Source organism: Plodia interpunctella, chromosome 6, assembly GCF_027563975.2.
Source record: "Plodia interpunctella isolate USDA-ARS_2022_Savannah chromosome 6, ilPloInte3.2, whole genome shotgun sequence".
In the NCBI taxonomy this organism is placed as follows: domain Eukaryota; kingdom Metazoa; phylum Arthropoda; class Insecta; order Lepidoptera; family Pyralidae; genus Plodia; species Plodia interpunctella.
Genome location: NC_071299.1, coordinates 1,711,273 through 1,736,164, shown reverse-complemented (window position 1 = coordinate 1,736,164; position 24,892 = coordinate 1,711,273). Strand labels below are relative to the sequence as shown.

Below are 24,892 nucleotides of genomic sequence, written 5' to 3'. Positions count from 1 at the left end.
CTGTATATTTTTCTACCATGCAGCCTTCACATCAGACATCGACAGCCGGTCGATGTCGAGACCTCGCGCAAGGTCTTGGGCGCCCATTCATTGCTCTGTTTTAAAATAGTATAAGAGCTTCACACCTGGACGTGGGCCGCTAATGGAAGTATTGACAGGGTTAGTGGTTACCGGATCAATGGATGTTTTTTCATGACAGGTTTTTTGAAGTTCTATTTTTAAATTTAGAGCATAATATTCCTCTTATTGGGTGTTATTACGTGCCAGTGATAATCCTTGTTGTAAGCAAAATTGATTTACGTATACTGATTTAAGGACCTGTTTATTTTATAAGACTAACTATCAGCCCGTCCCAGCTTATATACATCTAAACTTTCCTCAGGAATCACAATATATATTGGTGAAAACTGCATGAAAATCCGTGCAGTAGTTTTCTAGTTTATCGCGAACAGACAGACAGACCCGGCAGAGGACTTTGTTCTATAATATGTACGGATACGGTATACAGTACACATCACTAAGCAATGTGTTCCTCACATCCACGGAAGTGGTGTGGACAGCTGTGTGTTCCATATTTTAAATTTTTCATTTTTTTTCTATTCTTGTTTTAATAAATATAAAAATCAAATTATTAAAATAAAAAAAAAAATTATGCCACCCAAGAAATGAATCAAACATGTAGTCTTTTTAAAATTTAAATGTACCTCGTCTAGGAAAATATTTTTTTCGAACCTTGTCTAAAAATCTGTTATTTTCTATACCACTTGATAACACGAGTCACATTGCTCTCTCTCCGTTGCATGAGACAACTTTGACTTTAACTTGCGCACAAGCAAAGTTCTCTATTTTATCTAATCGGTGGTTAAAGTTAATGTCAAAATTAACTGATGCAACTGATTAACCTAATCAGAAAATAACAATTCTTTCTCTGCTTTTAATAATTTTTAGTAGTTGACTTTGGCGAGTCCACACGTCTAAAAATAGCGTATGACGAATGTGCTCTGAGTAAAATAGAAAGATCGGTAATTTTATCTCGGTTTGAGAACTTTTGGAACGAACGACCATCCACCGGTGAAGTGAACTTTTGATGAAAGATGCTATTCTCTAAGTATCACTCTCTGTCTTTCATATGATCGTATTCCGGTTGATTCCGTTCCGTTGGGTGTCGGAGCCCAGGTCCGCTTTTCTACTTTCTCGTCTCCACTTCACACGGTCGTCGGCATCCCTAGTTGTCAGTCCGTTAGTCTTCTTCTCTGTGTGTCATTTTCTTATGATTTTGTCATTTTTAATATCAGGCGAACTTGGTTTTTATAAAATTATAAGCAACTTAAATTGATTCCGTCGTAAATACAAAAAATATTTATTTATTTAAAGCCATATATTAAAATGAATAATGGAAAAATTTTACGTGTCCACCACTAACCCTCCATACCCGCTGTGTGGAGGCTTTGTTGGTGGTATATAATTCACACAAAAATATAATATAGTTAATAGTCAAATAAACAAGTAAAATAAATTTAAATTTGTGTGTAAACGATAAGTAATGTACAAAGAAAGCAATAAAAAAATAGACGTGTACAAGCGGGGAATTATCCCAGAAAGTTTAGTTTAATTTTAGTTTTTTACTTCTCATAATTTTGGAAAAATACCTGTCCTTAGCGACCTTGCGGGAGAGCAATGCTCGCAGATTTTTATTTACCGAGTCGAAAGTCACGTAACGCCTGAAATAAACGGCCTATTGTCATAGGCAAACTCGTGTTGTCTGAGATATTATCTTGGCAAGAGATGGCCATTTTATTAAACTAATTTATGATCCGAGCGTTTAATTTATCGGTGTTGAAATGGTTAGGTTAGCTGTTTAAAACTATAATTAAAATAAAAATGTTTGTGTCTATATTTCTTATGGTAGCTCCTTGTTTGTACCGATTATTATTTGATGGTAGAATTTATTTTTAACTAGCCCTTGCCCATGACTTCGCCCGCGTGAATTTATCTGCGAAAGCGGAATTGTCGATTTTCATACTTTTCAAATCTTTCACCCCCCATTATAGTAATTTGGAGGGTTGATTTTTGGAAAAAAAGTAGCCTATGTTTGAACAGGAGTCTTTATCTACATGCATACCTGTAAATTTCATCAAAATCGGTTTAACCGTGAAAACGGGACAGAAAGATAGACAGACAGACTCTCGCATTTATAGGTATAATTTTAGTATGGATTTATTAAAATGTAATGTATATGCTCATTAAATACTTGGTATGGCGGAGTATATTCATGTATAAAATTTTAATCGATTACAAAAACAAGCTCTAGCTAAAACATTGGAGATGTGATCGATCTGATAAAAAACCATGTAATAGTTTTAGCATAGCAGTGTAACATTTACATATTAAATTTCTTGTGGGATGATAGCACGTTCTCCATTTAAATCCAATTTCGCGGTGAAAGGATTAAGTTTAGTTGTAACACCACATAGCAAATAGTGTAAACAGTACTACCACAGTAGTAGATAATAAAGCCAGTTGAACAACAATAGGACCGCAGTCCGATCGGCCCGGGAACTGATGATCAATCTTTGTTTTTAGGATTTTTGAGAGTACCATTTAGAGTAAACACTTTATTGCACAAAATTACATAGAGTTATGTACAAATGGTAGACTTAACGCTATAGGCGGTCCTTGGGCTCCATCGCTCAACGGCTGTAGAAGAAACCGAGAAAGCTCAGATGAGAGAGTGGTGGGCATTCACTACCAGTCAACCATGAGACCAAAACTCTTTATAGGTGGTTAAGCGTCCGCGCTGTCACTACAATTTTTCAAATTTCAACAAAAACAAGGATTAGTGTTACTACTAACTTTAAAATCATTAATATGCACTGTGGTAATGTCAATATTATGAATGACTAAATGTTGCCCGGGGCTTCGCTTCCGTGGGAATTTTGAGATAAAATATAGCCTATAGCAATCTTAGATAATGTACGTTACTAATGGTGAAAGAATATTTGAAATCGGTTTAGCAATTTCGGAGATTACCCGCCTCAAACATACGAACTCACAAACGCTTACCTCTTTATAATAATAGTATAGATATAGTATATATGATTCCTCCCTTAAGAAAATTGACGGATTGTGACAGCGCGGTCATAATTTGGCTCGAGTATGGTAAAAGTAATGCAGTTAGGCAAAATGTATAAAAGCAGAATTACGGCAACTAGTGAGTTCGCTATAAAATGCTATACTGCTGTAACCAGACACTGAGCTGCGGTTAACACGCAAACTCTGGCTTCTGTGGCGGTAACCGTATCTTTTGTTGTTGCTAGTAACCCTACCCTTTCGTGTTTTAATTGGTTAAGTGCTACTCTTCACTAGTCCACTAGGATTTCAAATATTAAAAATTGTAGTATGGTATCAATATGCTGTTTAGTCTGTTATATTATACCTAGTTTCGTATAATTTTATATAGTTTATACATAACTCGAATTGACTTCGCTTGGGTTAAATCAAAATAGAACTGTTGGTGAAAACCGTACAAATATCAGTCTAGTAGTTTTTGAGTTTATCGCCAACCGATAGGCAAACACGGCAGTGCACTTTGTTTCTATATTAAGAACATAACATTATTAATTCCAGATATTATTTTAACAGTATACATCATCGTATTAAAACTTCCTTCTTATTAGAAATGATTTAGCACTAGAACAGGTGGCTTGATGTCGTCAAGGATGATATGCGTGCCAATGATCTGACAACTAAAGATGCCGAAGACTGCAAAGTGGAGGAGAAAATGTAGGAAAGCGGACCCTGGAATTAGAAGCTGAGAAAAGAACCAGGAAAACGCTAAAATGAGAGAGATATGGTTATATATACGTAGAACTATGGGACATAGTACTCCTAATATAGCCGATTCTATTGTATTCTAAGACGAGTCACAAACTCATATCGTAAGCGATATCGTGCTTAGTAATATAATCACATTCTATTTACAGTTTACCTTACTCAAAATAAGTAAGCACCTACCCTATGGAGTAAGAAATAATTCCTGTGTTTGAGTGGCATATTGTAAGGTCGCGACACACCGACTCCGGCGCCAGCAACTGGGTCGAGGCTGACTGAGTCCACGGTATTTTTGGACACATTGTGCAACTGGTCTTCGAACTAGTTCATAAATCTGGGAATAGGTGACTTTTTTCATAAGATCAATATTTATGCAAAAAAATGATTCTAGTAGTTACAAAAAATTACACTTGTAGTTTTATTAGTCATAGTGGAATATTCGGTTTTATCTTTTCATGGAAATCTATTCATAAAGAAAAGAGAAAATAATTTTCGGAATTTTATGCTACGAAATTACTCATGTAATGGTCACAAATCGTGCGGCTGAGTGAATAAAGTGCGCAAACTATTCAATTGTCTGTTTTCATGTTTGGCTGTTGTGTAAAAATAGTGTTTCATTATCTAATAAATCGTTTCTAATAAAGCCAAACAGATTAAAGCTATAAACGTAACCCTGTCTCCAAGGGAACATCTCGTTGGGGGCCAAAAATAAAACCAAACGCAAACAGGGAATCATAAATTTAATCATAATTTAGTTCTCACAATCAGTCATGCTCATTTCGAAGCTTCCATACCAGCATTCGTGCTCAAGTTAATGTCCAAGCGGCGCTAATCTCCATTCACTAGTCGGAGCTACCCCAGAAATCGTCTAAATCTTCTTCCTCTTCATCCGTTACCTTTTTCTCTTTCGTTTCTTCTTCCTCGAAGGAGTCGAGTTTCGGCAAGTCTTTCAGTTTGGGCTTTAGGTCCGACACCTCGTCGTCGGCAGCACTGTCAACTGACGCGTCCACGCTCCACGTTTCTTGTCTTCGCTCCTTGGAATTCTCTCTCGAACGACTTCTGGAATAAGAACGCGCTGCTAAATTAGGAGTGCTTCCATAACCCGTGAATTGATCACTTGTACCCATACGCTCGAATTCTGTTTCCTCTAGAGACGTGAACATCTTTAGTTCCTCCTCGCGAGAAGCCCTCGACTCTTTGGATGAGTTCGACGACGACGAGTGACGCTTTTTGAAACTCCTGCGCCGCCCACTCGGGTCATTTCGTTGCAACGGTCGGAACTTAATTCCATCAAGTGATCTTAAACAAATTTACAATATATGAGTCATTATTGTACAGGTGAAGCAATGATTCCGATATCGGAGTTAGCTTTCTACTCGTGCATAGGTGATGATGGTTCATGAGGGCCATTGATGATAGGCGGGGGACTATGTCACTACTGGATACGTGTGCTCGTAATGATGAACAGTGCTGGCTAATATCAATGAATATTAACCTTAAAAAGTCTTCGCTGTAAACTCCTCGCTTGTCCTCATCGAATGATTGGAAATGTATTTCAGGCAGTGTTTGCGTTTGTGGGGTGGGGCTCAAAGGGCGGTAATGCCAGGTCAGTTTCTCGTCGGCTTCGTTACTCTCATCGCCTTCGCCGACGTCACGCTCGAAAGAATTTGCCGAATATCGAATGGGATCTGAAATATTTTCAGAAGGCGTAGGTGATCTGTTTCTGGTTCCAACACTGAACGATTCTAACGTGTTCGGTATGATTGTTTTCGTCTTTGTCTGTATGTACCTTTCGGACCTGTAGTCACCGTTTTGAACTGAACTGTCCTCGACGGAGTCTTGACCAAAGCTCGATATTTTTGTGGAAAACAGTATAGCTGTGGAGTCAGGTTGACCGTCGTAGTACTTGATAGCGGCTGCTTTTAGCTGACCATTATTATCTTCTGTCAAGCTAAGGTATCCTTGACCGCAGTTTTTAGTCCAGTCGCTGTTAGTGGTCGGGTTGGCGGTCTTCTGGAGCAGCCGGGAGTAGTATTCGACGAGATCTTGGAAGTCGGGTTCGTTTTCCGGCAGTACTCCGCTCAGAATGTGTCGAATCGTTTCAATGGCTTCGCGCACTCCAGCGTAGGAGATTACGATAGACAACAGCAGTCCCATTTCGCGTCACTGTTAACACTTTACCTAAAAGGAATGGAATTGGATGAGGAATCTCTTGAGGGTTGCAGGGAGTAGGGACGCAGCGATGTGACGCTGGGACAAGATTTGAACAACTGAAATTAAATTGTTATCGTTGCCAAAGATTTGAGTCCACATTTAGAATTGCGTTTGGCTTTGTGGCCAGACACCATTATGTTTGTGTCTCACCTGATACCGGCCAAGGTTACCGTGTCAGTTAATAGGTGGGACAGTAAACCTGATTTATTTGATGATTGATATCTTTATGATATCAGAATCTATTTCGAAGTTTCAAGTTGCCATGAAGATCCTACACTGTGTCAGTTTAATTTGAGTATTATTTATTCATATTTATTTAACAACTTTATTGCATAAAATCACAAAATATATGTACAAATGGACATAACGCTGTATGTCATGCTCTACCAGTTAACTATTATTTAGTCAAAATGTAAGAAGGTGTCATAAGTGCATAAATATGCAGATATTAAAGAGATAGAGAAGACAGTCATTTAGTAATGATCCAAAAAGACTAGCAAATCGAAAGACGACATTTGTAAAAAAATATTTGTAGTAAAGTTTTCGAAAAAGAAAATTGCGATAAACAGGACAATGTTTGCGCACGTTTCCTCAACATTTCCGATATAAATCCGTTTTCTTTCGTCAACATGCCAACTAATTTTGCCGATGTTAGAGAACCTGCAAATATATTGTTTGTTTTCGTGGTATAGAAATTTGTTTGGTGTTTTAGAGATTGGACGCTTGGTTAGAATTTAATGGTGACAAGTCCATATTTAATTTATTTAAAAGTTGAAAAGTGAGCTCTTAGATGAAAAATAAAAGATAGGAAATCGTATTTGAGGTTGTGTTAACGTTTAAATGAAATAGCAAAAACTAACATGTGTTTAAAACGGATGCTCAAAAAGATGCACAATTTCAACAGAGACTTAAATTAAAGTTATTAGTTATATTCTTAATCATTTATTCCTTTAGAAAACGTGCAGTTATACAGATGGTAATATATACTATAGGGTCAAAGATATTCTGCCACCTGAGGCGTAGGTTGTATACCGTTGCCTTCTCCATTCCACACACAAGCTGATAAATCATCAACTACCTCTAGAGTGGTTTGGTTAGGTTTCCTCGATATTTTCCTTCTCCAGAAAGGATATTTATACAATATTTACCTCAATTTAAATATCTACTTTCGTCGAGACAAAATTTTAGCCTCAAAGGACGGCATTTACTAAAAATTCGTTGCGGTATTAAACTATAATTAAAATTTGTTTCTAAGCGACCAAAAATCCCATCATTCCACAATCCCACTCCAGAACGGCATGATTCAGATTATAACCAACTAATCAGAATGTTTACAAGTGTTCTAATTGGGGATGTGACGTCGCCGCTGACGTGTGCGCACCGTGTGAAGCTCCCTACGTAGCAATGGAGTAACTTTTAAAGGGGTATTTTTAAATGGCACGAGAGTTGCGTATACATTCAACAGCACATCTATCTAACCAAATTAATTCCAAAGTCGCCCAAATCAACGCGGCATAAAGATTTCTGCAGGCTAACTTGACATGTGATCGATTGTAGACGAATTTTGATTTGGTTATTCATTTCGTTTAATTACTTACGTATTCTATTATATATAAGCCGCGTCCCGGGGCTTCTTTCTTGTAAGAATTATCATTTCAAAGGTATGTAGCCTATGTACTACTTAGGTTACATTCTGTTCGGTTTTTAAATTTCATAAAAAAACCGCTCAATAGATTTAGTTTGGGTGACAAATATTGTACTGATTAATCCGGGTCTGTCTACTGTCCCAATACAGATGTAAGTTCGTATGTTTATCTAAAAACAGAAGAAATAAAGAAGAGAAAATCAAGTGCGAATAGTTTTATTCGAAAACTTGATGAGTTTCGATGAACATCGCAAAAGGAATCAAATAAATATCAAATGAATCGGTTCTCAAAATGAAGAAAAGTTTAAACGAGAATTTATTACATTATTTATTATCTGTTTTGAATTGATGTTCAAACCATAGTAGGGCAAAAATTTCGCACCGTAAACGCACAAAAATAAACTCCGGGGCAAGGTCGTAGAAAGTTATGGCTCGTGCGCCGGCGCATGGTAACCCGACACCGCTGACGCGCCGGGCCGTGCGCAAGGACGGCAGCGTGCGTGAACTATACAGCGGGATGAACGTATTTTGATAGATGTGAAAATTTTCAAATTTACAACAGCATTGAAACATAAACTAAACGAACCGAATTACAGAACTAAAAATTTGTGAATTTTTTTGTTCATTACAATCTATGTTCTTCCGAGCTAGTAATGGAACCTGGGATCTTATGAGGGCAGATTTAGTAAGGCGGTTCAGAAAGACCACATTTACTGTAAGTCGTATTTACATCTACTACTAATAAGTATCTACTTCTATCATTGAATTTGACTACCTAGGTATATTTTTTAATTTATGTACACAACGCTTTATTTATAAAAATCATTGATGAATTTAATATTAAACAAATAAAAATACAAACAGTTGAACTTGATGATTTTGATTTACGATTTTAATTGACAATGACATCAACCAACGCCTATAATGAACGTAAATGTTGATTGAGTAATTAATTTGACGTCTGACATAATATCGTATGATATATTAGGTTTTCAAGACTGCTCTCAAGGGTAGAAAATTAATAATATCAGGGTCAAATAAAAATTTGATCTACTATGGCATAGACAAAAAAATATATATTGACAGAAAAAGCGAAATAGCATTAGTTAACCTTGTTCCAAATCGAATTTGAATGAACCCGAAAATTTATGTTATCAACACGAAAATACTCCTACTCGTACGAGAAATAGTTTTTTTTTTTCATGAATGAAATATCTGGCATGCTCTTGCATACCGCCGTTCTATTTTTGAATTCGCGTTGGCGGGATTTTTAATAGTTCCATTTTTCTGTGGAACATTTGTATTTTACGATAGTTTTGTATGTTTGTAGTGTTACCACTATGGCATCTCGTTTACGGACGTGCTAAGTGTTGCCAGGTCGAATATACAGCTAATTGAAATGTCAAAGTGCGAAATAAACGTCAAAGCTACTCCAACTCAAACAAACAAAATCAAGAATTCAATTTCCGAGAAATCAGTTCGTGTTTTTCTCAGATGTAAAAATACTTTTTATTTGCATTTGCTTAACTTTTTTTTCCTTCCTATCCATATTATCCCGTCTACAATGAAGCACTTTTTGGAGTAAAAGATAGCATATATCCTTCTACGTAAATCTAACTATCTCGTAATCTAAATGCGAAAGTTTGTGAGGATGTGTGTATGTTTGTTACTCTTTCTCGAGACGGACGGATATGGGACGGATTGTTATGAAATTTGGTACACGGATAGAATATAAACTGGAATAACACATAGGGTACTTTTTATCCCGAAATTCGAAGCCGCGGAACGCAGCTAGTTATTAAATCAATCGCCTGTGTGATGGGATATTTATTATAGAATTTATAAACGTATTTTCAAGTAGTAGTGGTAAAACTAATTTATATGGGTTTTTATGGAAATCGGTATAGTGGCTCATATTCTTCTATAACTAATGAACAATCCTTCAATTTTACTATTTTATGAAGGGGAAACTTAACGTGATTAATAAAAATAGGCCCGTCATGACCTTGGATTTAAACACAGGGATTTTCTGGATGAATTTTCGTCATTTCCGTCGAGATACTAAAATGTCGCCAAAAAAAATCTCGTGTGGCAATTTGTGAAAATTAGTCGGTGACGGCTGCCAGTTTTCTTATTTTAATGTAAATATATAGATGGAATGCCCCATACAAATAGCAACTAATTACAGTAGTAAGTACCCAATTACTCTTTTGGTGATAATGATAAAAAATAGTCACCCATTTTTTACAAAGACATGTTGGAAATGATGACTTTAAGTGGAGACTTAAAGTAGAGTGTTTGACACGAGTGTCAAACACTCTACTTTCTGTTTCTAATTCGAGTAAAGTAAAATAGTAGCTTTCCAAAAATTTGTGAGGTGAGGTTTCATGAAGAAACCCACAAATTACCGAAATAGTTAATTTAAAACTTAAATTTGTAAGACACACCGACCTAGGCCCCGTGTTTTTTATGACACTGGCTGCCTACATAGTAACAATATCGTCGTTTATTTGTAAAATTTATTTTCAATTTCAAATTCAGTCCCTATTTCTAAAATTCACTTCATGGCCTCAATAGGAAAGCAATTTGTATAAGGTGTCCCCATGATTCCCGACCGAGAAGGGTGGAATCCAGCCCGCATCAAAAATACATTGCTTTCCGAGTATGAAATTAAAAGTTTAGACTTTTTGATATAATATAGGGCTGTTAACACAAACAAAATCTAACCACTACCTTTACTCCGTGTCCCGTTCATAAAATTGTGTGTTTATTATTAAAGATTTTATTTTAGACACTTGAACTAATGAAACAAAACACATAAAATTTGCCCACATCCTAACATCACACTACATTTTAATGTTTGTCTATAAAACTGCCTACTACCTGAGTTTTATTGCTTACTGACAAAATATCTGTGTAGGCTACGTATTATTACACACGGGCCTAAAAAGGAGTTGTGATTTTTCTATAGGGATGCTACTTTATGTAATTCAGAGATAAATTTTGCTAGATAGATAGATAATACACTTTATTGACCACCATTTTGTACATGTAAGCAAACACAACATGGTATGGTTGACAAAAAAATTGCAAGACGATTATTCAACACATGTAACAAATGTACAAGTACAAAAGATAAAAAAAAGGTCCAGATTCAGCAAGAAATCACAGACGAGCTGGTCGTTCTGTGACGCTGATGATTCTGCCAGAACCCAGGGTGAAGTTGGCGCAACGACGCGAAAGGCAACAAATTGAAACTTTAAGCAAAGACGTGTATAAGTGTATGTATAATGTCAAGTATATCTATACTATAATTATAAAGAGATAAGCGTTTGTGACTTTGTGAGTTTGTATGCTTGAGGCGGGTAATCTCCGAAATCGATTTCAAAAATTCTTATACCATTAGAAAGGTACATTATCCAAGATTGGTATAGGCTAATTTATCTCAAAATTCTCACGGGAGCGAAGACCTGGGCAACATCTAGTCAAATATAATTTTGGAGGTAGCGAACGGGCCCTTTGCCGAGGACGCTATCATTCAAGTCGAAAAATAAAGTTTACTTAAAGTCTGTTTCATCGCGTTCTAATAATATATCTTGTCATGTCATCTGACTGACATAATTCTAAATAAATCTGCCTGATGTGATTGGCCAGTTGGCCCTATCTAACAGTTGTAACAGTTTCAACGCTATCTATTAAATATGTTACATTTAATAGTCCGATTTTTTGGGCAGATGTATGGAAAATATTGGGCAAAAGCCAACCATCTCTGGCGTCACGTTTTTGAAAATTGATGGATTGAATGGATTTTTAGCCCGCACGGAATCTATAATTACTGTCTAGCATTTTCAAGCTTTTAATATTTCTTGTGTGTCTCAGCTGATGCAAACAAACTTTTCACCTATTTTAATTTAAAAGTTACTACAAAAAAGTTATTTCAGCAATGGCTTAGTATAATAATTATCTAAATTAGTAGTATAATTACCAAGTACCTTATTATTTAGCAATTTAAAATAAATATTTTAATATTTCATTCAAACTAAGCGGGATAATATTGTAGTGAGTGACGCGTGCACAACGTTTGACAGGACATGCTTTTGAGAGTTTGGCAGTATTCCGGTATCGGTATCAGAGGTGGGATTTCAACTGTAAATCAATCGCGCTTGACATGTCTCATATCGACAGTTGCCGTGTGCAAAAATTTCTGGAAAAAAATAGGTACCACGGATTTTTGTTAAGAGGGTTAAATAAGTAGTTTGTTTTATTTTTAAATTTGTTGAACCTATCTAAGGCTACAATTTAATGTAAATAAATATTGTATAATACCAATAATATTGCATGTACAATATAAATTGTTCATGGGTTTCATTTTTGCATTTTAATATGCGTGTCGCCATCTAGCGTCGAGTAGCAAAGACAATTAGAACTGAGCTTCCTTTGACACCTTCGTTTTTGTTCTAAATAGGCAGTTTTAATTAAATACTCAAGAAGAATTTGAGCCAGGCCCCATTGCTACATTGCGTCGTGCCACTCCGTTGTGCTCCTAGGTCTTCCACAGGATTTGACGTTGGCGTATGTCGGTGTATGTCGAATCTCCATACAATTTCTGCATTGTCCATCGACGGACGTCGAAACAACGGAGCATGACGTAATAATGAGGCCTGGCTCTTGGAAGTTGTGAATGCTTTGTTAATGTTATCTGGCGTTGGGGGGTTCTATATATCCCAATTAGGGTTGCCAGATCTAGGCTTATCATTTCTTGGACTTTTCTTGGGCCACGAATGAAATCAGTTTTGATGTCCATTCCGAGTTTACAAATCAAGAACTGCTGGCTGTTATGTAAATTATTAAGTATTTCTTTACTTTCTTAAACAGTTCTACATATGTAGATGAAAGAATTAGTTTGTTTATATATAGCGCGAAGTAAATATATATTGTTTGACAAAAGCAAGTATTTGTGAATTACGGGACACCAAAGTCAAATTACTGGACACGGGACAACACGGAAAATACCGGGACAATCCTGGATTTTTAGGTCATCTGGCAACCCTAATCCCAATACTTTTTAACGACAATCTAAAGAATTTGTACGTAATACTTGCTCGAGTTACGGCTTCTCATAAGAAATTGGATAGCTATCATTCTTGTGACTAATTTCAGAGGATCTAGAGCGTAGGCATAATGTTTTTTTTTTTTCAATTATTTTAATTACTATTTAAGACTGTTACAATAATATAGATTTTTAGTTTTGGATTAAGTTTTGTGTTTACTCCACTTTAAAACAAGGAAGGAAAAATACTTTTACTCTTAAGTTATACAATTATATTTTAAAAAGAAAATAAAAAAATGACTGTTATGGAATTGGAACTCCACTCACACAGATAACGTATCCCTCGCGTCCTCGAACGCACACAAATTCACTTAACCGCGAAACGTTCGCGGAATTTCGAAATACAAACGCGGCACTCACGAATAAAATTTTGACTTTTTATTTTTTAATTTCGCTGGAGGTAAAGGCTGGAGGAGACACGTCCTCTTTAGCTGTCGAAAGAGTATTGAGTTCACAGTTGGCGAACGCTATCCGGTTAAGAGATGTGTTCCTTGTCGTGTGTGTGCGTCAATTATATTTATTACATCGAACTGGTGACTATAAACAAGCCGGACTATAGACAGACTTCAAAGAGATCAATAGCTATTTAGGGGATCGATGAAGATCGAGAGTTTCCGCGATTTTTTTTTTTCAATTTTTATCATAAATAAAAAACTTCTTTCTTGCAAAATATTCATATTATTATTATTATGCTCTTGTCGGAGGAGTTTTCGTAACACTTCTCTATTAAAAATATATGCAAAGTGTTGGGAATCACATATAATTGTTGTACAATAACGAGCTATACGATGTCGTGATGTTAGATTTCTCCTTAATTCAAGAAACTTACTCTCACTCAAGTCAATCACAAGTAACCTAAAAATCACCGAGAGGTAAAAGGTTTTACATTAGCCTGCTCCATATTTTGAATTACGCGAACGGGCACTACACTCAAATAAATACGAGCAACGCAACTAATGCAATGTAGTAATTCGCGATAATTTGTTCGGTTAAAATATAGGGCGCCACTTCAGACCGATATATTGGAATGGTTTTAATCGCTGCACTGGTCATTTCGCGTTCGTTATTTGAATCTTGCAGCAAATTAAATAAAATGCAAGAAAATAAAACTTACCAAAAATTGTCGCTAAAACACTGGCCGCAAATATTCCATTTCTTTAAAAAGTAGGATTTAAAAAATAGTTCTTACAAAACAACTATGTACAATAAAAAAAGGCGGGCAAATATCCCGATGTGCTTATATCAACTGGCCAAAGTAAGGTGTGAAACAATCTGAACGGTTAACTGTTTATTTTCGTAACCACATACCGAGCATATTATTTCATTAACCAATTCTGGTAGAACTAATTTTACGCGCGTGTTGTACGTTGTACTTAGAGCCAATTTCTCGTAGGCGCGAAAGAACTATGGAAACATGGAGTTGTTTTCTTTTGAATAGTAATGTATCGATGAGTCCAGATCAAAATCATGTTAAATAAATTAATGACGGTTGGAGCAGCGTATTGACCAAGTCAGCAAAATTATTTTCTTGGAATATACTTTGTTGACTGGATAAAGTGGGAAGAGTTAATAAACAAATGTACCAAGAAACTCGCTTTCTGCCTATATGATCTTAGTTGGGTTCGTTTAGACTCTAAACTTTATTAGAGACAATTGTCAGACAAGTCTAGTAAATATACGTGAATATAACCTCAAAAAATACAGGACCGCACGCAAAAAGGTCCTTTAAATAAAGTTAAACTTTCGACCGGGCGAAGTCGGGCCGGGGCGCTTCTTCTATAAAGAAAGAAGCGTGTGTCGGTCCAACGATATGAATGGGTGCAGAACAGTTGCTGAGTATTAATCTCTGACAAGAAGACATTCGGCTAGTAGTCTATGGCACACTTTCTTGTTGACACCGGAGATAGATTTTCGCCCAGTTGCTTCCCAAACAGTCCGGCGTAAATAAAGGTTACGAGATCCGAAATTAAGTCTTCCTGACAAAATCCCTGACTACGCAAAATTCCTGACATTTTGCTAGTGATATTTTATGATACTAGTGTATCATAAAATATCACTAGCCCGCTCCGGCGTTGCACGGGTATTATGCATGTTATATACATATAAACCTTCCACTTAAATCACTAAAAACTCCGCATCAAAATCCGTTGCGTAGTTTTAAAGATCTATGCATACATTGGGACAGACAGCGGGAAGCGATTTTGTTTTGTACTATGTGGTAATACGCAAAAAATGTAATAAATAAATAAATAATAAATATATTGGAAAAAAAAATTAATTATAGTAAGTAATTGTAATCATTCGCAGGTTTGGTGCGCGCGCATAGTCTGCGGGTTTTTTTTTGTCACCTGCGAACCCTAGGCGAAAACCAATGGATAGTTGGGTTTGAGCCTAACTTTTTGGGAAGAAAATACAGGGCGTAAACGGTTGCAACTGGTAAAATTAGATGCACTGAAACATTGTTGATGTGTTTCATGATAAATTGTTATTGTCATGCAATGAAATAGTATGATACATTTTCAAATCTTACTTATTCAAATGAAAATCATACTTATTAGTATTTTATCTGACGGCGCGGGAACACGATGTTCCCGCGCCGTCATAGCTTAACTAAAGTCAAAGCATTTATTTTACACACTTAAATCACACTTAAATGAATTTTTGTAACCATTGCACGCAAACTCGACTAGACCGATTTGGATAAATATTCAAACACGGGTAGGGTGAAATAAAATCTGATGTCACACATATTCCCTTTTTTTTCATCCCTACATTCCCACTAGAGCGTCGGCGTCGCCTGGGCACACAGGTATAATTCCAAATATCCACAGACTAATTACACAGTATCACAGTGGAGCTCAATGTGGCTGGTAAATGTCAAGCTGTCAGATCAACGATCGAAGCCAGGAATAGTCGCAAAAGACGACCATGTCGTTTTGTTTTGGCATGCTTCTACGGGCGTTTGCAGGATTATAGGTCGCGTGGAAAATGTGTAGTGGACATTAAGAAAATACAATGAGGAGACGCCTTACAGTCTTTTTTGTAGTTGTGTGAGACAAGCGGGGCTGAGGCAGACGAGTGGAAAAACGGTCCCGCCTCTATATTTAGATTTTGGTATTCGTCTTCTTTTTTTTTTTAACTATGTTGATGGGATGGTAATTTTTTCAGCGTAAGTATAATATGAGAAATTTTTGAAAATCATACATTCCATTTTTTTTTTCTATTTTCATGCTTGAAATCGATAGCTAAAATATTCTTTTTTATTTATTGCTACAGAATATTTTGAATGGTAACCGCAGTATAGATCGCGCCAAACTTCTAGTTCGCTCTGAAGTTGCTTCGCGCAGGTGTACAGTCGGTTTTGAGCTACTGCGACGCAACTCGCCTCGACTTCAGAGCGAATTAGAAGATTGGCGCGATCTGTACGATTCTGTTACATTATTTACCGACCTTAGCTTTCAGTCAATGCCAAAACAAAGATTTTAATTGAATGTTCAAATAAACAAACTTAGGTATATTAATTGCAGCAAATTCATTAAGAAATCAATTTGGTGAAGTTCCAAAAACACCAATAATTAGATTCTTATATTTTTACATGTGGTTAATGATTATTAGGTGTATTTTCGCCAAGCAATCTCGACATTGACAACCGTGTCCGATGTTTTATTGGAATTGGCAAAATACACAAGTTCAAAATTTATGTCTTAATTTGTCGTATCATCATGTTTCATAAAGGCAAATAATGCGGTGATAAAAATATTTAACAACTAGCTTTTGCTTGCGACTTCGCCCGCGTGAGTTTCTCTGCGAACGCTGAACAGACACGATTTTCATAGAAACTTTCAGCCTCTATTATAGTCATTTGGGGGTTGTTTTTTTTTTTAAAGTAGCCTATGTTTGAACGGTGATCTTTAACTACGTGCATACCAAATTTCATCCAAATCTACTAAAACTACCGAACCAATTTCAAAAATTCTTTCACCATTAGAAAGGTACAATTATTATATCCAAGATTGCTATAGGCTATTTAATCTCAAAATTCCCACGGAAGCGAAGCCCCGGGCAACATCTAGTGTTCTTATATCTGTGATTGCGCTCCGTCGTCTTCTGTCACGTTGACATCTGTCAACGGACAAAGTAGAAATTGTATGAAGTTTCAACGTAGTGAACTCATGTCAGTTTCAAAGCATATAGACAACAATGGAGTGACAAACTGCTGTGTCGTCGCAACAGAGCACGACTAAGCAATGGGGCATGGCTCCTAATCGTATCGACAACGTCAAAATTTACATAAATATATAATCATATAAATAATATATATAATACTAATAGTTCATTTTAAGTACTATAGAAACGCTGTTAATTTTTCATATAAATTTTTACATTCTCGCAAAATCATCATGCTGAATAGGTAGTGGTATGACGCCTGAGTTAGGATCTTAGAGGACTGACCTCATCGCATGCGTTGCACCGTGGCTTGAGCTTCTCAGCGTAATGTCTGACGCAGTAGAGGCGGCCGTCGAGCGCGCAGTAGGCGAGCTCTACCAGGAGCTCGTCGCAGTCTGAGCACGCGAAGCAGGCCGGGTGGTAGCGCGCCTGTGGTCGACACAAACATATTAAGGGCATGTTTCACCGCTTTCAAATATAAAATATGATATGTATATTGTAATCTGACAGAAGCTGCTAGAGTTAAGCTAAGTTTTAACGCTATCTGTTCGATATATTACAGGTAAACAGATAATTTATCTATCAGAAAGCAGTGAGATTTGAAAACAAAAATTGATTTTATGTCTACGCTTTTAAATTACGTAACTGTGCTGCCATCTGTTAGACAGTAGCTGAACTAAGACTAATTTTCATAATCTGAACTAGATGGCGTTAATTATTATTATTAGTTATTAAAAAATAACCACCTCTTCCGCTATTCTAGGCGCCTGAATTGCGATGCTACCAGTTCGAATAGGTTTATTGCATCCCATGCACTCCGTTGACGATGTGTGATGTTGATATGCGACACCTGTAAATAAAATTAAAAAATATGTACTGTAATCATTTATAAGTTCCAGTATTCGATGATAGATGGCATTGCAAAATGTCTTACCGATATCTAGTGCAATTTCATTGCGCGCGGCGACGAAATCTTCGAATTGTTTTTTGTGTTGTTCGTCTATATGTCGACAGTGTGCTAATGAGAGATCTTGTTTGGGTAGTTGTGATGCTAAAGACCTAGTTCTCCAAGCTCGCCAAGCTGCGGGTCCAGTGGCGCCCCCTATACCCGTGGGCGCTCGTTCATTCAACGCTGCCCAGTAGAGTTCCGTCTGAAAAATAAAGGGTTCTCATTATTTCAGTGTTTTTGCTGTCTTTAATATAACTCTGATCTGATTGTATAAAGTCATCTTCCATTGGAAGATGTTTCATTTTGTATGATATCATCCTTTTATTTAAATTAGTTGAGACAGAGGTCATATCTTTCATTTGGTTCGTACAAGAAATATTAAAAATACATGACAAGAAACGAGACAGAGCACTGATGTTTTTTGTCCCTCATCAGATGGCCCGCTGAATACGCCACTTTGTATGAAATTAGCTGGATTGAGCCGGAAAGTTGCATGGAAATCATCTATCCCATTTGGTTATACTCGTCCGTCGTCTATATAATTTTCTTGATGTTTGTTAAATTAGGACACACGACCTCGGTAGCGCAGTGGTAAAGTGCTTACTTCTGAACCGAAGGTCCCGGGTTCCATCCCTGGTCGTGTCATCACGGAAAATGAACTTTTGAGAAAAATTTTCTTGGATTGATTGGATTGGACATTTTCTTGGATTTGATGTTAATATATTTATGTATTTGTTATATAATGTCGTTGAGTTAGTATCCCATAACAGAAGTCTCGAACTTACTTTGGGGTTAGCTCAAACTGCTTTACTCGGTAATAGCATAGTATGTATGGCACCGAAAATTTACAACAAAATTCCAAATCCATATAAAAACTTAAATTTAAATCTATTTAAAAAGCACCTCTAGTCTTTATTAACTGATAAATGTTATTATACTTTAAATGATTTCTTTAATGATAGACTCGGATAGAATTTAGTGCTAGTATACATTATAATTCTTTTTTGTTTTGTATTTGTAGTGGATAGCATGCTCCTCTTTATGTATTTATATTTGCATACCTATATTCGGTAAATATGTAGGTTTAATTCCTTTTGACATCAATTTGTATATTTGTACTCATGTTTTTGGCAAATAAATGTTCTCTCTCTCTCTCTCTCTCTCTCTCTTTCTTTCTTTCTTTCTTGTGTGATTTGTCCTAATATATCTATAGACACGTAAACTCATCTGGCTGAAGATATGCGTACCGATGGTCAGTATGCCGAAGACCTCCTACGGCGGTGGAAGAAACCGCTCAGATTAGAAAGAGACGGCTACACACTTGCATGTTTCCTGTACAAATATAACAAAGTGAAGGACCTGCTTGGCAGTGAGTCCCGGCGGGCTGTCGTTCTGGTGGAGGCAGTCCCGCAGCCCCAGCCTGTCCCGCACGGAGCCCAGCTCCTCGTGGTACACAGAGTGCTGCAGCCGGTCGCAGCCGCACGACTTGCATGTTTTTCTGGAACGATACAACAGAGACATGAGTTTGCGGCTCAGCAAAAAAAATAACCTTAAAATGTTGACATTTCGATAGTTATAGGTATTTTTTACGATCTTACTCTTTAGAGTACAAATTTAATCAATTAATTTCATTATTACAAGGCCACCCATTTTACATAAATACAGAATATTTTCTCGAAGACTGATCATCGTTAATTGAATATCATGAATTTAGCATGACTACAGTAAAAATATTAATTTAGATAATTTATAGGTAGGTAGTTAATAGTAGGTTTTAGTCGTTTGCCGCGTGGTTCCGCCTTAGAATAGGACCACTCCATGCCCTCCTATGGATGTCGTACGAGGCGACTAAAGGACACAAAGACTTACCCACTAATAGGCAACGACAGCTTTCCTAAAGAGGGTTGACGTCAGGCGGGCGTCCAGTTATTGCATTTTTTTACACCAACTATGTGCGGCCATTCTGAATGTAATTAGGAATATACAAATATAGGGGAGAGAGACAGAATTCTGAGTTAAAGTTCTGTGTTCAATCAGTAGATATCAATAAATAAATTAAGACGCATACACACCATTACTAACAGATTTAAAAATAGAGAAAATTCTGAATAATGACCATTATGACGGAAACTGAAGAGCTTGGACCCTTGACACAGGGTGAGGGTAATCGCAATATTTTTTAACACAGTCCGCAGAATTAAAATTATACCTATCATAATAAATCACGACACAGCGGCTGCGTGTAGTTTGATTTTGAACGTGAAATCCAAATTTCCAGAGGTCGTTTGCAGTCATCAGGTTCCTTCATTACAATACACCTGTCACACGAGATCAACCAAGAAACTCCAACGCCTTGACCTTTACACAAGTAAGAGTCGCCGCAAATAGCGAGTGTCCATGCATTAGCATGCAAAGTGTCGCGCTAAAAATACACCGGACCATGAGGGGCGAGGTGTGTCCTTAACAAGACATAGAGAGGCGAGACAAGACCATTTTGAAAGAGAATGATAAATGTATCTAATGAATAAGAAACAATGAAAGAAATTTACAAAAAAGTTGGTAATAGAAAAGTAATTTGTAGGTAAAGTAATATAAAATATAGTAACTAAAACTAGATTAAGGTTAGACTTAGACTAAACTAGTAACTAAAATTACATAAACGTATTTTGTTTTGACACTAACGCACTTTATAATATTTGGAAGTGATACAAAGAGTATACTTTAGCTTAAAGTGTGTTTTAACTTTTTTATGAATAGCAAAGGTCCTGTGAAATATTACATTGGAAAACATGATTTGTTTTCTTTAGATTTTCTCATCACAAAAGCTCAGCGACCATGCGGGCTGGTCGCCTCAACTTCAATAGTAAATGTTTCTTTGTTGGTTTCTAAACTCTTTGTACAGAGTATAAATATGTACAGCGCAGAGAAAGGAATAAAAAAGAGAGACACTTACAAAGACCGACTTATCCCAGAAAGGAATTTCTCCATTGTTTTCAAAGACCATTTCTTTCATCATGAAAGATTTCATACTGTCGATTTATCCATTTATATTTAGTTTTTACTGTTTCTTATTCGACTTAGCATTGATTATTGTAAAACTTCTATGTGTTTTCTGTGGTATTTACCATATTAAAACTGATACTGGCATGTGTTGAACCAAAACATTAAATTTAGCCAAAACGCTTGTAAACAAAAGTAATTTCAACCCTTAGACAACAACACCACACTTAGACCAGAATCTACACAACGCCTGTCATCAACTAGAGAAATAATAAGTCTTGTATTTGTAAACAGTAATATAAACAAACAAACCGGTGATTGTGTGAGCTCACCGTTTCAATCTGGACGCGTCATTGTGTTGCATTTCGATGCATTGAATGCAGGCGACACATTCGCCTCGTTTCAACAGTCGAGTTCTCTTAGCATATTAATATTTAAGATGGCATTTCAACGTACTTTCGCTAAATAACCACTATCACTATTTAAATTACACTATGCAAAATCAAAGTCAAAATGGATTTTATTCCTCACTGGCTGTTACCCGTGGCTTCGACCTCGTGGTTTTCCATACCCCATGTTCTCCGTATTTCAATCTACTATGCAAAATTTCAAGAAGATTTTGAATTTAATGTCGCGTTTATAAATTAGGATTATTTATTCTGAAATTAGACTTTCAGATTTTGATTGATACTTACTTCTCAAAACTACATTACGGAACGACTATTGCTGAGAAACCATGAGAAACTTTATATTGGTGGTTGGTTGACAGTTTGACAGTATTCGTCCTATGGTTTTAAACGTGTCAAACATGCATTTTAACTAAGACGGGGTAAAGAGATGAATCGATTCGGCCGCTGTCCCGGATAGACGCGGCGTGGGTTCGATTTCCACTCGATTCCAGAATTTTTCTAGTCATTACTTTTTTTAAAGTATTTTTTTTTTCTGGCCGTGTCATGCTAGGAGTTAATCAGCTACTAATAAAACTAAAATAAATCCTTCACTTGGGGTGGGGTACTGTCAAACATAAACTGCAGTACCTTAACTCGGATCTGCTCAAGCGCAATCAATCATTTAGATCGGCGATGCGTCGCGTCATTACGAAATTAGCATTTCATCGCTCTAAGTCATCGTACTACTTTCATTTCATTAAAGTACTTATCATAATTTTCCAAGGTTCTATTAAACGATTTTGATGGTAAACACTATTGCCGAACTCGCCGACACAAATGAACTTATGCTAACAATTTTCTTAGCGTTGAGATCTTTATAAACTAAACTGACTTTAAGTAAACTTTATAAACTACTTATAAACTAAAAATATCTAAAGATAACTAAAATTATATAAAGTAGGTGCCCATCACACAGGCAGCATTCCCGCGCTGAATTGCAATGGAATTTCGCTGTGCGAATAAAAAGAAAGCTACACGAGCGAGGGTCGCCTGTTGCCTCCAGCGGTATGCTGAGCTCTCTGTACAACCCCTATATAATTATATAGCGTTAAGATATAATACATATATAATATAATACAATTCCAAACTAATGCCAGCTCTGCGTTTTATTTACCGTATTGAAAAAACCAGCAATGTATACCGCAATCCTTCAAAGTTTGGCAAACTGTTCGTCGACAGTGGAGCCGGCGTTATGTTCGTATATTGTCAAATATATGCCACATATATTTGACAATATACGATACTATATATAACACAAAAACTAGGTACCTAATTACTTTGGAATTTTCCTTATTTTATATGGAAATAAACAGTTATTGGAATTATTTTATTATTGCAAAATATGATGTCGTATTTATTTCCACAAAAATAGTATGTATTGATTGAGTCACGACTTCTTCAAAAGATTCTTTGTCACAATTTTTATGTGTTTGCTTAAGTGTCCTGTCTAGATATAAATATGACTTAACTGGCGGTCCGTCCCGTCTTCAAAACCATAATAAATTATACATTTAAGCCTCACACTAACTGAAAACTGAAAAAACCGTCCAGTAGTGTTTGTAGTTTATCGCGTTCATACAGACAGACAGATTGTGAACAAACAACGTCTATGAAGACTAGAAGTCATATCCAAGCGTTTAGGCAAAAATGCAAGATTGAAAAGTGGAAAGGGTTCGCTTATTGATTTTTTTTAGAAAACCCAAATGAATGTAATTTATGTTCGCATGTGTGGGTTATATGTAACTACAATATTGAATAGATTAAGCTAAAATTTTATACACGTTTAGTGTGAAACATACAATACATTATTATGAAAAGCATGACCAGATGGAGCACCCAGGAACGACTCCCGAAGAGAGAACCCCTCAATGGTTTACTGCACGGACATGACTCTTTTGTCACGCATTGAATACAGTAAAATCTTTCTGACAACAATAAAAGTTAGTGTCGATGTAAATAACGTCATTTTTGTAAAAATCTTATTAACAGTTCACATTACTCAGAAACAAGGCACTTTGACGCAAACAATTTGTAAGATAATGATTCACTTGTCTAAAAACGAATAAAGTGGGTAACGAGACTTTCTAGAACTGAATCCAGTGAGATGTTTAATAGGCGCGCTAAAAATAAAGTTAATTGTCAGTAAGAGCGGCTTTATAACACTGTTACCATGACTAGAGTAATGCTCGTGTTTGATATAACAATTATTTCGAGAAATCAACACGTTCTTGAACACATTTGACAGCTAAAACTGTTTTACATCTCTCGTGTTCGGTAAGTAGGTCCTTATTACCCCCAAATGGGGCTTGTAAGTGACCAATTAGCGCTCTAGGGTAATTATGTAGCTAGAAAATCCCTAGGGCGGTAACTAATTTAAAAAAAAACACTTCACTCTTTCAAAAAGTTCGCGTACATCTAAGAATAATACTGGCAATAGTCATCATACCAATGACCAAAGAGGTCGCTTCGCTATTCAGCCTTGTCTTCGTATAAATATAATAGTTATCACTTTTAAATAGGTATCGAACGGCGAAGCTCAATTTCGTTCTTAATAAAAAGTTCTTTACTTGGTTCTTTTTAATGAAAAAAGGCAGGAAAACAAAACTTTTACTTTAAATATTGTTTGTTTCTGGGATTTTTTTATAATTACGTTTTTTTCTACTTACCTCACAATCGAGGTGTAAAGCAGAGTAGTCAGCTCGGGTGTAAGCATCAATTGCACCCTCGAACTATAGACGCACGAGCGCAGCGAGGGCTGCAATTGATGCCTTACAGCCCTTGGCTACTAATCTACTATAAATGTTTACTAGTAAAAATACAAAGCAAAAAAATCCGATGTGTCTTTTGAGGATCTTAACCATGACCTAATCTTAGTAAATGTGAATGTAAGTAAAAGGTTCGTTTATCGTCGAAAGTACAAATCCCTAAGTGCTTGAATCCGATGACTTCAATAAAAGAAAGTTTCTGCATCACCTTCGGCCCAACCTCTACTGTGGCCGTGAATTACTAGATACCTGGTTTAAATAAAGTTATAAATACTGTTTTACTTTATAAGAAATAATATAAGTTTATTATAAAAAAAAAACAATAAAAATTACAGAATTAAATAAGTCGGTTTATAAGAAATGGGGCTCCAAATTGAGGCAGCCATTTTATTAAATTTTTTTTTCCGAGATTTTTCCTATAATAAAAATAAAAAAAAATCACTTTATTGCCAAACTTAATACATATTCTAACATGTTATAATATTTAAATTGATTTGTTATAATGTCACACATGCTTTTTAACTTATTTTTGAAAAAAGTAATTATAATATTTATTTTAGTTTAAGATATACAATTTGTATAAAGTGACAGAGGAATATCTCAGCTTCTGTTATTCCCAACAAGAGACCAGGGGTGTCTAAAAATCAACGTTATCCCCGAGACATTGTGCGGGAGTTAATGTGTTACAATATTGTTAATAATTTCAACAAATTTGTGTTACATAATTTCAATTTGTAACTCTTCACTAGATTAAACTTTGCT

At 36.1% G+C, this 24,892-nt stretch overlaps 2 protein-coding genes across 9 annotated transcripts in view; both read right to left on the bottom strand.

Moving 5' to 3' along the window:
• The window catches only part of LOC128670511 (four and a half LIM domains protein 2), a 124,359-nt gene that overhangs the window by 37,030 nt on the left and 62,437 nt on the right, over nucleotides 1–24,892 (bottom strand). For 6 of the 8 annotated variants that reach the window (XM_053746227.1, XM_053746221.1, XM_053746223.1 and 3 more), the window contains exons 3-6: nucleotides 19,276–19,414; nucleotides 17,902–18,118; nucleotides 17,714–17,817; nucleotides 17,253–17,396 (exon numbers count right to left, since the gene is read on the bottom strand). In XM_053746227.1, coding sequence (XP_053602202.1) covers nucleotides 17,253–17,396; nucleotides 17,714–17,817; nucleotides 17,902–18,118; nucleotides 19,276–19,414 — 604 coding nt within the window. Of the gene's footprint in view, nucleotides 1–13,067; nucleotides 13,216–17,252; nucleotides 17,397–17,713; nucleotides 18,119–19,275; nucleotides 19,415–24,892 lie in introns of those variants that run through there. The other 2 variants (XM_053746222.2, XM_053746229.2) reach the window with 2 other exon arrangements.
• LOC135309742 (uncharacterized) lies at nucleotides 4,555–6,114 on the bottom strand. The gene is made up of 2 exons (XM_064436044.1): nucleotides 5,327–6,114; nucleotides 4,555–5,130 (listed from the first exon to the last, which is right to left on the bottom strand). Exons 1-2 carry the CDS (start codon nucleotides 5,986–5,988, stop codon nucleotides 4,674–4,676), a joined length of 1,119 nt encoding a protein of 372 aa, XP_064292114.1. The 5' UTR covers nucleotides 5,989–6,114; the 3' UTR covers nucleotides 4,555–4,673.